The sequence below is a fragment of the Coregonus clupeaformis genome, chromosome 12 (genome assembly GCF_020615455.1).
Source record: "Coregonus clupeaformis isolate EN_2021a chromosome 12, ASM2061545v1, whole genome shotgun sequence".
Lineage (NCBI taxonomy): Eukaryota > Metazoa > Chordata > Actinopteri > Salmoniformes > Salmonidae > Coregonus > Coregonus clupeaformis.
Window position 1 is genome coordinate 53317888 of NC_059203.1, and position 14246 is coordinate 53332133.

General features: G+C 44.2%; 1 protein-coding gene across 3 annotated transcripts; it reads right to left on the reverse strand.

Moving 5' to 3' along the window:
* Positions 1–5018: 5018 nt before the first annotated feature.
* Positions 5019–11655, reverse strand: LOC121577686 (PHD finger protein 13-like). Of its 3 annotated transcripts, none has more exons than XM_045224076.1 (5): positions 11479–11655; positions 10111–10209; positions 6760–7788; positions 6210–6657; positions 5019–6039 (listed from the first exon to the last, which is right to left on the reverse strand). In XM_045224076.1, the coding sequence occupies exons 3-5, from the start codon at positions 7222–7224 to the stop codon at positions 5807–5809; spliced, it is 1146 nt and encodes a 381-aa protein (XP_045080011.1). In that variant the 5' UTR covers positions 7225–7788; positions 10111–10209; positions 11479–11655; the 3' UTR covers positions 5019–5806. The 3 variants fall into 3 exon arrangements, with proteins under 3 accessions (XP_045080011.1, XP_045080013.1, XP_045080012.1); XM_045224078.1 differs by having other exon boundaries at positions 6760–6960; positions 11237–11655; XM_045224077.1 differs by lacking the exons at positions 10111–10209; positions 11479–11655 and having other exon boundaries at positions 6760–8152.
* Positions 11656–14246: the final 2591 nt, after the last annotated feature.

The following is a 14246-nucleotide window of genomic DNA, read 5'->3' on the forward strand; positions in this document are numbered from 1 at the left end:
GTAACCCATATTCATCTTCTTATTAACCATAGTTAATAACTAACCCATTGCTCTTGGTTGGTAGAAAGCCCAGCCCAGACAAGCATTCAGCAGGTGTATGTCCAACATCAGTCAGTTAGACAGTGACATCGTGATATATGGCTTACAGTGCCTTCAGAAAGTATTCACAAAAATGAAAAGCTGAAATGTCTTGAGTCAATAAGTATTCAACCCCTTGTTATAGCAAGCCTAAATAAGTTCAAGAGTAAACATTTGCTTAATAAGTCACAATAAGTTGAATGGACTCACTGAGTGCAATAAGTGTTTAACATGATTTTTGAATTACAACCTCATCTCTGTACCCCACACATACAATTTTCTGTAAGGTCCCTCAGCCAGAGTGAATTTCAAACACAGATTCAACAAAAAAGACAGGAGATTTTCCAATGCCTCGCAAAGAAGGGCACCTATTGGTAGATTGATTTTTTTATATCCCTTTGATCATGGTGAAGTTATTAATTACACTTTGGATGGCATATCAATACACCCAGTCACTAGAAACATAGAGGCGTCCTTCCGAACTCAGTTGAGGATGGAAACCGCTCAGGAATTTCACCATGAGGCCAATGGTGATTTTAAAACAGTTACTGTGGCTATGATAGGAGAAAACTGAGGATGGATCAACAACATTGTTGATAGTTACGCCACAATACTAACCTAATTGACAGAGTGAAAAGGAAGAAGCCTGTACAGCATAAAAATATTCCAAAACATGCATCCTGTTCGCAACAAGGCACTAAAGTAATACTGCAGAAGATGTGGCAAAGCAATTACATTTTTGTCCTGAATACAAAGTGTTATGTTTGGGGCAAATCCAATACAACACATTACTGAGTACCACTCTCCATATTTTAAAGCATATTGGTGGCTACATCATGTTATGGGTATGCTTGTAATCATTAAGGACTGGGGAGTTTTTCAGGATAAAAAAGAAAACAGAATGGAGCTAAGCCTAGGCTAAATCCTAGAGGAAAACCTGGTTGTCTGCTTTCCACCAGACACTGGGAGATGAATTCACCTTTCAGCAGGACAATACCCTAAAACACAAGGCCAAATCTACACTGGAGTTGCTTACCAAGACAGTGAATGTTGAGTGGGCGAGTTACAGTTTTGACTTAAATCTACTTGACAATCTAGGGTAAGACCTGAAAATGGTTGTCTAGAAATGATCAACAACCTATTTGACAGAGCTTGAAGAATTTTGAAAATAATACATGGGCAAAGGTTGTGCACTCCAGTTGTGGAAAGCTCTTAAGGGACTTACCCAGAAAGACTCACAGCTGTAATCGCCACCAAAGGTGCTTCTAGAAAGTATTGACTCGGGTGTGAATACTTATGCAAATTAAATATTTCATTTCCAATACATTTGCTAAAATGTCTAAAAACAAGTTTTCACTTTGTCATTATGGGGTATTGTGTGTAGATGGGTGAGAAAAACATATCAATTAAATCAATTTTGAATTCAGGCTGTAACACAAAATCTGGAATATGTCAAGGGGTATGAAGACTTTCTGAAGGCACTGTATATATGAAGTTGACAGAAACAACAATATGTACACATCAGCAAGCTTGGACTTGACAACTGGTGAAAACATGAATATTTGAAAAAGCTTAAATTCTGAACACAGTCAAAATGCAAGACAGCTTGAAGAAGCGGACACTTCTCCAGAAACTCAAAAATGCATTATCAAACCCCAGAGAGCCTGGTAGTGATCAGGTGAGAGATTAAACACTGATGTGCGCGAATGAGTACACCAGGAGACATAGGTAGGGTCAGGAGTTGTCCTGACCATGAAAAACTCTGGGTCCTCGTTATAGCCTACAAAACGTGTTTTGTGGTCGTGTCAGATGGTCAGGAAAAGCGCAGGAAGCCAAACACACCCCATGTATAGAGCCCTAACCCAGACTAGAGACACTTGCGCAATGGTTTTGATAATGTATTGATTGATGGCTGAATAAATCCTACATTGGCCCCATAGCTCTCTAACCTATAGGACTAACCTGAGGGGACTGAGAAGCAAGGGGCAGAGACAATGGCTGTCCAGAAACAACCCCTGGCCCCTGCTCCCTAGGGCACTTTACTTGAAGTTCCTGGGGATAGGGGCTTGTTTCTGGACTGGACCAGTGACATCACTCTACATAGCAGCGTGGGCGCTTTCGCTCACCACACACACGTTGATGCATTTTCTCCACCCAGGAATCTCTACAAAGCCACAACAATGTGTAACCATTAACCCACTGGGGTCTGTTCAGGACCATTAAACTGTTCCCGACATCGTAGTGTTTGTGAGTGGAGCTTAACTGAATGATTCTTTCCAACAGTTAAAATAAAATCCTGAACACACCCCTGACACGGCATTGCTTATAAAAACTCTAAATAAAACACTACCTGGTTCTCTTTATTGTGGAAAAATAAACTGAACTCGTCACAAAACGTAGAAGATGAAACAACTGAAATGGCTTCAGGAAACACAGCCAGGAACGTTTTTTTTTTTTTTTTTTTTTTAGAGGGAAATCATTTCCACAAAGTTTTTCTTCAGATGTTCTAACTGAAGAGGTAAAATATTTGATTGAGGAGGCCAGCGGTAGGTACAGCCCCTGGTCTAAGATAAATAACTAACTCATTCTTCACGGGTTGCATGTTTCGTCACAATATTGTTTTAAACGTTCGTGTTGGACTGATTCCCGACTGAGCACTCTACTCAATGCATCGTCAATGAGCGCTGATGAAGATTTAATCAAAAGTGTATTACAGTGGCTTGGAAATACTATGACATTCAAATAGAGGCACATAATTAATAGAAAAAACCTGTCATAATTTTGATGTCGCCAGATTGACTTTAGTGCAGCAAAACGTTAGCTAGCTAACTAAAATTGAGGAGAGGCCACCGGATTATAGCTAGCTAACGTTAGCACTGCTAGCTAATTTTTACATACTTTGCTATCTAATGACAACATTGCATTCTGTCTAAAGTAAATTTGATGACATGATAATATGTCCTACTAAATATTTGACTACTTTAGCAATGTCATCATTTTCCCCAGGCGCTATAGTGTAATTTAGACGAAATTGTAGTTCGCCTGGTCCAGAATGACTGGGTTGATCACCACTTTAGGGCACCACTATGGCGCCGCCAGCAGAGGGCGGCTTGAGAACGTTCATAACAATGGCATGACAACCGAGTGACGGCGGTGCAACTATGAATAGAAAGTGGGACCAGCAACTGTCAAATACACGCACACGGTGTACAAAACATTAGGAACAGCTTCCTAATATTGAGTTGCCCCCCCCCTTGCCCTCTGAACAGCCTCAATTCGTCCGGGCCATGGACTACAAGGTGTCGAAAGCGTTCCACAGAGATACTGGCCGATGTTGACGCAACTGCTTCCCACAGTTGTGTCAAGTTGCCTGGATGTCCTTTGGGTGGTGGACCACTCTTGATGTACACGGAAAACTGTTGAGCGTAAAACCGAGCAGCGTTGCAGTTCTTGACACTCAAACCGGTGCGCCTGGCACCTACTACCATACCCAGTTCAAAGGCACTTAATTATTTTGTCTTGCCCATTCTCCCTCTGAATGGCACACATACCCAATCCATGTCTCAAAGCTTAAATATCCATCTTTAACCTGTCTCCTCTCCTTCATCAACACTGTTTGAAGTGGATTTAACAGGTGACATCAATAAGGGATCATAGCTTTCGCCTGAATTCTCCTGGTCAGTCTATGTCATGGAAAGAGCGGCTTTGTACGCTCAGTGTATGTGTGTGTAGGTTGTCTATGGCCAGCACTCACTTGATGGAGAAGTGTTGATATGAAACGCATCAAGTATATCTTTGTAGTATGGGATAATTCCTTGCTGTAGTCTAGAGCACCATTTCAAGCTGTCTATTGAAGGAAAAAGTTGAGCTTGTTCCGTTTATCTACACTGAACAAAAATATAAAAGCAACATGTAAAGTGTTGGTCCCATGTTTCATGAGCTGAAATAAAAGATCCCAAAAATGTTCCATACGTACAAAAAGCGTATTTCTCTAAAATGTTGTCCACAAATTTGTTTACATCCGGTTAGTGAGCATTTCTTCTTCGCCAAGATAATACATCCACCTGACAGGTGTGGCATATCAAGAAGCTGATTAAAACAGCATGATCATTACACAGGTGCACCTAAAAGGCCACTAAAATGTGCAGTTTTGTCACAACACAATGCCACAGATGTCTCAAGTTTGTGGGAGTGTGCAATTGGCATGCTGACTGCAGGAACGTCCACCAGAGCTGTTTCCAGATAATTAAAATGTTCATTTCTCTGCCAGGCCAAATGTCGTTTTAGAGAATTTGGCAGTACGTCCAACCGGCCTTACAAACACAGACCACATACATGTATGGTGTTGTGTGGGCGAGCGGTTTGCTGATGTCAACGTTGTGAACAGAGTGCCCCATGGTGGCGGTGGGTTATGGTATGGGCTGGCATAAGGTACGGACAACAAACACAATTGCATTTTTATCGATGGCAATTTGAACGCACAGCAATACCGTTACGAGGTCCTGAGGCCCATTGTCATGCCATTCATCCACCTCGATCACCTCATATTTCAGCATGATAATGGACGGCCTCATGTCGCAAAGATCTGTACACAATTCCTGGAACCTGAAAATGTCCCAGTTCTTCCATGGCCTGCATACTCACCAGACGTCACCCATTGAGCATGTTTTGGATCCTCTGGATCGATGTGTACGACAGTGTTCCAGTTCCCGCCAATATCCAGCAACTTCGCACAGCCATTGAAGAGGAGTGGGACAACATTCCACAGGCCACAATCAACAGCCTGATCAACTCTATGCAAAGGAGATGTGTTGCGCTGCATGAGGCAAATGGTGGTCATACCAGATACTAACTGGTTCTGATCCACGCTCCTACTTTTTTTTTTTTAAGGTATCTGACCAATCCCAGTCATGTGAAATTCATAGATTAGGGCCTAATGAATTTATTTCAATTGACAAATTTCCTTATATGAACTGTAACTCAGTATGTTGCGTTTATATTTTTGTTCAGTACAGAACATCATTATCTACAGACCCTCTGCTTGAGGCTTTAGACAAAGGCTTCACTCAGACAGACAGACAGACGTACCAACCCCTAGTTGAGAGGGTGGTTGGGGGCGGAGAAGGGGTTGGCAACTCAACTCACCCTTTTAACGCATGAAAAAAGTGCAAAAAGCCAACGGCCCAAAATGCACACTGTTGGGTGGCAGCTCTAAGGGCCATTCTCTGACAGTTTAAGAGTGAAGACAGGTTTCCAATGTTCATGGGAGATGGAGTCTCTATCCAGTCTGAGCCAGCCGATCAGCCAGACTAGACTACGGAGTCCAACCCTACTGGTCAACTATTGTACTACTGCTTACTACAGGCAGACAGACATTCAGTGATTGCCTTACGCACACAGAGTCTGGAAGGAAGCAGAGAGAAACCGTCATATAATAAATCTGAAATAGCACTCGGATCGGTTCAGTTTGGGGGTGTTGAAGACCTCGAGGGGCTTAGTCAATAGGGATGAGAGAAATAGGGAAAAAGGCATGGGGTAGGACTGGGGTCAGGGGGTAGAACTGGGGTCAGGACTGGGGTCAGGGGGTAGGACTGGGGTCAGAGGGTAGGACTGGGCTCAGGGGCAAAAGGAAAGGGGTAGCCTGGGGCATGGGTTACGGGAGCGGGTTGGAACCGGATGGGGCATGGTCTAAATGCAGGTGAGAGGGGTGAAGGGGTTTGCCATGGGGTCAGTCATGAAGGTGTTTGCGGGGGCCAATGCGTGAGCGGTATGAGCGGCGGGTGTCTGCCAGGCCCAGTGTGTCTCTGCAGCTCTGACACGTATACGTCTCGGGGACATGGGACTTCCTGATCTTAGCACAGGACAGGTGGATCCACGTGTTACACTGGTTACACTCAATCATGGCCCGGCCCGCAAACGGCTTCATACAGAAACACGTCACCAGGTCCCACGAGTCATCATCTGAGCGAAAGAGAGTGGGGAAGAAACAGAGGTCCATCACTACAACATGCAATAAAACATTTACATGGGATTAACTGTCAGACTGCTACTTTAAAACAGGCAATGTCATCACAACAATGAGTTCTGTAACTTTTTTGCAGCATTTACATAACATTAACATAATTTCTTACCGGAGTCCACCATGATGTCCTCGTCCTCTCGGGAGCCATCCTCGTCTCGGAACACCACCTGTTTCCCCTGTCGGATCACCGTCCTGTTCCCAGTAAAACCCTCCACCCTCTCCACCTTCACCACGCCCTCCACCAGCCCCCGTCCCTCCCAGCACTCCCACTTCTCATTGGGCTCCTGCTTACAGGGGGAGGAGTTATTCATGTGGGAGGGGCTGGGCAGGCGGTGAGGGGACGAAGGGTGGAGGGGGATGATGAAGTCATCCTCAGGCTCGTCTTTGATTGGTCGTCCTCCCAGGGGCAGGGAGAACTGTGGCTCTGGGCTCGTTGCGTAGGCCTGTTGTGCAGAGCTCGGCTCGCCGGCCTGGCTCTCCCGGTTCTTCCTCCTCTTCTTCAGTTTGTCGGCTTTCCTCCGGTCATCTGGGTGCAGGGAGGACGCTAGATGGCCATGCTGAGAAAGAGGAATGAATTTAGGGTTAGGGAGTATGAGAAAGGGTTAAGGTTAGAATTAGAGGTTGAAATTGTGCTAGTAGATCAAAAGCACTCCATTTACATCTTTCCTAACATGGCTGGATAGTGAGGCCCCAGGGTGGATTCCCGTGGGACGGGGTCGTTTCCTGTTCTTGTCCTGCGAGGGTATGGGGAGCCGCGGGGGGCAAGAGGAGGGGGGTTCAGGACCGGGGGTCCAGCCATCACTGTCTGCTGTACTGCCTGTACTGTTGGGGGGGCTGGAGTTACTACGCAGAGGAGAGTCCTGGAGAGGGAAAAAAAGAAATGGTGATAAAAGCCTGTATGTGTTTACACAAAAGGCATCTCTTACAGAGGAGAATGGAGGTGGGCGTGAAGCTGTTGATACAATCCATTGGCCACAAACACCACACTCACACACTGATCCAATACAAATCTGAGACCATTTTGAACCAAAACAGGCATCAACAGTAACTTCACAACACTTCCACAATAATATGGAACTGCATATGTTATACATGGCCTCAGTGACACCACTACATATGGTCATAAGGATAAAAAAATCACCCTGTCTTACTCTGAGGTTCTCGGTCAGATAGACAGACACAGCACAGAGAATTAGCACAGGTCTATGGATGAGGTACAGTACGGCCCTGGTTGATCATGTCGAAGGTGCTGGTGTTGGGTCGAGCTGCTCCTCTTGCCTGAGCTGAGGGGGTCAGGGGACCCTGGTTCCATTCCACCCCCTTCCCCTGGTTGTCTCTGCCCCATCAGGGACCCTAATCTGACAGGTCTAGCTGGCAGGTGACAGCAACAGAAGCTCCATTCAGCCTGTTGGAGGACTAGGTGGTGCCATCACCAGATTGGTTAATTCTATCCCATCCTTAAAAAACAGTGAACACTACAGAGAGGCTAGGGGAAAGGATCTAGGGGCCAAAGAAGCACAGGGCCAGGGATGAGTATGGAGAGACTTGTTGGCCCTCTTACCCTGGGAGAGGGGGCAGGGCTGTGTTAGGTGCGTGTCCCTTCAGGAGAGACAGCAGCAGATTGGCTAGCGAGGGACAAGGGGCGGGGCCCAGCAAGGAAGCTGCCAGAAGCCACGCCTCCTCCAGTTCTGTGGATCAAATAGAGCGTCAACACAACACACCACACCGGGGAGGGAGGGGATAACATCGATACAGTCAGCATGTCTAGGGTCGCATTCAGGAGGGTGCAACACTATGAACATTTCAGATAGAAATGTTATGCTTTATAGAGCTGCCATGACTCCCACGGCTACATGACAGACACTGCATAACCTATTTCTATCTGAGCGTTCCACAACGTTGTAGCTTACTGAACAAAACCCAGGTACTATGGTGTAACAGAACCACGACCACCCAGCAGGAAAACAAAATGCCACTTTCACTGTGACTAAGTGAATGTGATGTTGACTGTATCTACAGTTGAAGTCAGACGTTTCCATACACCTTAGCCAAATACATTTAAATTCAGTTTTTCACAATTCCTGACATTTAATCCTAGTAAAAATTCCCTGTTTTAGGTCAGTTAGGATCACCACTTTATTTTAAGAATGTGAAATGTCAGAATAATAGTAGAGATAATTATTTATTTCAGCTTTTATTTATTTCATCACATTCCCAGTGGGTCAGAAGTTTACATACACTCAATTAGTATTTGGTAGCATTGCCTTTAAATTGTTTAACTTGGGTCAAACGTTTCGGGTAGCCTTCCACAAGCTTCCCATAATAAGTTGAGTGAATTTTGGCCAATTCCTCCTGAAAAGAGCTGGTGTAACTGAGTCAGGTTTGTAGGCCTCCTTGCTCGCACACACTTTTTCAGTTCTGCCCACAAATGTTCTATAGGTGTGAGGTCAGGGCTTTGTGATGGCCACTCCAATACCTTGACTTTGTTGTCCTTAAGCCATTTTGCCACAACTTTGGAAGTATGCTAGGGGTCATTTTCCATTTGGAAGACCCATTTGCGATCAAGCTTTAACTTCCTGACTGATGTCTTGAGATGTTGCTTCAATATATGCACATAATTTTCCTTCCTCATGATGCCATCTATTTTGTGAAGTGCACCAGTCCCTCCTGCAGCAAAGCACCCGCACAGCATGATGCTACCACCCCCGTGCTTCACGGTTGGGATGGTGTTCTTCGTCTTGCAAGTACCCCCTTTTTCCTCCAAACATAACGATGGTCATTATGGCCAAACAGTTCTATTTTTGTTTCATCAGACCAGAGGACATTTCTCCAAAAAGTACGATCTTTGTCCCCATGTACAGTTGCAAACCGTAGTCTGGATTTTTTAATGGCGGTTTTGGAGCAGTGGCTTCTTCCTTGCTGAGCGGCCTTTCAGGTTATGTCGATATAGGACTCGTTTTACTGTGGATATAGATACTTTTGTACCCGTTTCCTCCAGCATCTTCACAAGGTCCTTTGCTGTTGTTCTGGGATTGATTTGCACTTTTCGCACCAAAGTACATTCATCTCTAGGAGACAGAACGCGTCTCCTTCCTGAGCAGTATGACGGCTGCGTGGTCCCATGGTGTTTATACTTGTGTACTATTGTTTGTACAGATGAACGTGGTACCTTCAGGTGTTTGGAAATTGCTCTCAAGGATGAACCAGACTTGTGGAGGTCTACAAATTTTTTTCTGAGATCTTGGCTGATTTCTTTTGATTTTCCCATGATGTCAAGCAAAGAGGCACTGAGTTTGAAGGTAGGCCTTGAAATACATCCACAGGTACACCTCCAATTGACTCAAATGATGTCAGTTAGCCTATCAGAAGCTTCTAAAGCCATGACATCATTTTCTGGAATTTTCCAAGCTGTTTAAAGGCACAGTCAACTTAGTGTATGTAAACTTCTGACCCACTGGAATTGTGATACAGTAAATTCTAAGTGAAATAATCTGTCTGTAAACAATTGTTGAAAAATTATTGTGTCATGCACAAAGTAGATGTCCTAACCGACTTGCCAAAACTATAGTTTGTTAACAAGAAATGTGTGGAGTGGTTGGAAAACGAGTTTTAATGACTCCAACCTAAGTGTATGTAAACTTCCGACTTCAACTGTATATTCACAACACTAGTTAGGGGCGGCGGGTTAATACACACAGGGAAAGGAGGGCAGTGGGACACCAACACACACAACAGTTGTGTAGAAAATAGCAAAAGCTCGGAGCGGCCGCTCCATGATCCACAAACTACACACACATCTGAGTCCTACCCCTGGTGTCTGGCCACTAACCTCAAAACAATGCGTTACACACACCTCAAAATATAACCAGTCAGTGTTGTATAGTAAGTCCCAGTTCTGCCTAACTATTCAGAGCAAAGAACCCAGACTGTCAACTACAAGGGGCTGTTGATAAAAGGCATACACGCATGTACGCACAAACACCAACTATGACTGGGTTTCCTTTACTCACCTCCTGGGGATATGGGATATAGCCTGCATATGCCAACACAAAGGTGCAGAACTTATTGAAGTCCTCCACCGTCCGCCTCCTGTATGGTGGACTCAGCCCCTGTAACACATGAACAACACATCAGCAGGAGGTCGAAGCCAGCGAAGACATTCTGAATTAAAGAAACATTTTGTGAGGTTCGCTCTCTTAGCTGTGGTTCACTTGTAAAATACATTGATAAAATGTTGCATATGAACGGACTAAAAGGGAATATAATCATGACATTTAAGTGCTAGCACGCTGACTGAAATTATACACGAGATTGGGTTTAAACCAGTGCCATTTGACAGCAGCTTGCTAACAATCTTGCAAACATGGAGCTAACTAGCTACAGTAACGTTTTAGCTAACGTAGCTACAAATGCCAACACTCAGGACTACGATTGGGCGCTAACGTTTACGTTGAAGTTTTGATTTAGTTGGAAACACGAGAAGGACAGTTACTAACTAACTAATGTTACCTGCCTAGTAAAACACCTTAACGGCGGTGCCAAGATGGCGATTGTTGCTGAGCTAGATAACGTTTGCGTGGACAGAGGTAGCTAGCCAGCTAACGTTAGCTAACCTTGGCTAAACGTTAACTAACATTGGCTAAGCTTACCTAACACCGTTTTTAGGTTACGTTAGCGAGATATGCAACCTCATGTTTTCATCATAACCACAGCTTTGTCATTACGTTAAAGACGACAATTTAAATGTACACTACTGTAAGACGACTGAAACGGTACGGTAGATAACTAGGTAGCTAAGTGTTAACTAACAGTTTGCGGCTGTGATTCTATTCATACAGATAAAACAAGATCAACCGTAAAACAATAAATAGCTAGTTAACGTTATACTGTAACGTTACGACTGAAGCGTGACAGCGGCTGTTTAAAGTAAAGACAAGCTAAGGTAGCTAACTGCCTAGTTAGTTAACGGTATGATCACAAGCACTAACTGTTTTCAGCAGTCGTATATACCATTATAGTTAACTAGCTATCAATAGTTAGCTAAATAGCTAGATATCAATAGTTACCTAGCTAGCTAATATTAGCTAAGCGCTAGCATTGTGATAACTGGCTAGTTAAAATATTTAGCTAAGTTACCTCTGATCCAAATGCATGGTGTGACGATGAAGTAACGTTGTCCATCTTTAAAAAGTGATACTTTCTGTATACTGTAGCTAGCTAAGTTATCTAAATAATATAATTAGCTAGCAATAAACGAAGGTATGCAGCAGTGCACAACTAATTATGGTGTCGACGTTCAAAACATTGCACTGTGATTAGCTAGCTAACTGTTAGCTTACGTTATTCTAGCAACAAACACACTGCAGATAATGTTTCACCTTGGCCTAGACCCCGGGATATACTTGGTAATACATTCTAGTTATAAGACAAATGTTGCCGTATCTCTTGAACAAAAACGGTTTCGCCTAGCTAGCAGCCAGCTACATCGAGTCAATCTCGTCACGCTACGCTGTCAGGGGCCCGGTTGCTAGTAACTGCCTGACTGTCACTCAAACTCTGACTTGTCAAAGAGGAAAGGACCCGGTCGAGAGAACCGCCTCCTCAAAAAAAGAAAGAGGGAGCTGAAGTGGGGTTTAAAGGGATATTTCACTCAAAAATAATATTTTAGTAGCTATTCTGTTTTGTTAATAAGTCCACTGTTGATATTATCCCAAAAATTCTGTTTGGATTTGGATTGGAGAGAGGGGAAGAGAGATAGTATAGGGAACCATCAATACAAATATATACAGTAGGCCTACTAGTGATCAACATTAGCAGCAGCACAAAGTATAGCAAGCCAAGTTGCCTAATAAGTAAAGTGCTCTGTGCATTCTTAGATCCTCTCGTCAAGAACATATCAACAATGTGCTGAAAAAAATACAAAAAACATCATCACCTTTATCAACAACATATTACCATCGTCATCATTTACATTTTTGTCATTTAGCAGACAATCTTATCCAGAGCGACATACAGGAGCAATTATGGTTAAGCGCCTTGCTCAAGGGCACATCAACAGGTTTTTCACCTAGTCGGCTCAGGGATTTGAACCAGCCACCTTTTGGTTAGTGGTCCAACGCTCTTAACCGCTAGGCTACCTGCCACCCATCATCATCATCCCTAGGAAACCTCATTCTCTTCCCTCTATTCAAAAGGGCAATGGCCATAGGTGTGAAGGAGTGCTTGTACCTGTTAGTCTTAACAGTGGGGAATCTAAACCCAGAGCCAGAGGGTAGGACCTGGAACTCATGGTGTAGGGCAGTGTTTCCCAAACTCGGTCCTCAGGACCTCAAGGGGTGCATTTGGTTTTTGCCCTGCTGGACTCCCGTGATCTTACTGCCCACGTTCACTATTCTAGCTAGTGCATTTTTAGCTTTGACACTAAGGTTGCCGTACCAGCAAATCAAAGAGAATGTTAAGACAGACTCTATGTACGACTTATATAAAATAGAGTCATCAAGGTCCTGTCTACCTGGAACTTTGTCAGTTTCCTGACACAAAAAAGGCATTGCTGACCCTTCTTACACAACATGTCAGTGTTACGCTTGGAGTTCAATTAATTATCAATCATTGTGCCCAAATATTTGAAGTTGTCTACAGTGTCTACCACCTGGCCCTTGATGATAGTGTTCTGAGGGGTAAGAAGTTGACTCACATCATGGCTCATATCAACACCATCATCACAGAAACCCTGAACCCACTCCAATTTGCATACCGCCCCAACAGACCCACAGATGACACAATCTCTACTGCACTCCACACTGCCCTTTACTACCTGGAGAAAAGGAACACCTATGTTAGAATGCTGTTCATAGACTACAGCTCAGTGTTCAACACCATATTGACCTCCAAGCTCATCACCAAGCTAAGGTCCCTGGGACTGAACACCTCCCTCTGCAACTGGCCGTGCACAACTCCAAAACCATTATCACGTTTGCCGATGACACGACGGTGGTGGGCCTGATCACCAATGATGATGATTCCGCCTATAGGGATGAGGTCAAAGACCTGGCAGTGTGGTGCCAGGATAACAACCTCTCCCTCAACGTGGGCATGACAAAGGAGCTTAACGTGGACTACAGGAAACTGAGGGCTGAACACGTCCCCATTCACATCGACGGGGCTGTAGTGGAGCGGGTCGAGAACTTCAAGTTCCTCTGTGTCCACATCGCTAAGGACCTATGATGGTCTAAACACACCAACACAGTCGTGAAGAGGGTACGACAACGCCTCTTCCCCCTCAGGAGGTTGGAAAGATTTCGCATGGGTCCTCAGATCCTCAAAAGTTTCTACAGCTGCACCATTGAGAGCATCTTGACTGGCTGCCTCACCGCTTGGAATGGAGTCCAGTGTGTGTGCATATAGTCAAAAAGTGTCAATGCAGATAGTCCGGGTAGCTATTTGGTTAATAGCTACCCGACTGCAAGGCGCTACAGAGAGTAGTGCGTACGGCCCAGTACATCACTGGGGTCAAACTCTCTGCCTTCCAGGACCTCTATACCAGGCGGTGTCAGAGGAATGCCCTAAAAATTGCAAAGGCTCCAGCCACCCAAGTCATAGATGAGTTCTCCGGAAGTATGACTTAGGACAACATGACTTGCACACCGTATTGAGATACTCCTAATTTTTCCTGATCTAGATGGGGATATAAAACTAAGGATATAAGATAGAGGCCAGCGTATAGTATAATCTTTTTATGGCCTTGATGTTTACTTGAGTGATTGAAGTAATTGAAGATGCAATCATGGCTCTGTATAATACTGTGCGTTGCCGTGAATTAGTTTTGGAGACTGTGATAAGACCCCTGATGGCATGGCTTGTGGGAAATGTATGGGTGTCTGAGATTGCAGACAATCTGACATTTTCATCATAGTAATATTTCTCATAAAAACTACAAGAGATGCAATTAATCTCTCTTCAACCAGGAAAGACTGGCATGCTGCTCTGTTTTCTAGATCTTTCTTTGCTGCACTAATCTGTTATTATGCGAGTCGTCCAGCTATGTTGTTATCAGTGGCGGTCAGTGCCGTTTATGATGAGGACAAAAACAATTTTTATGAGCATGGCCTTATTTCTATTACAGTATATTGGATGACTGTCATTCATA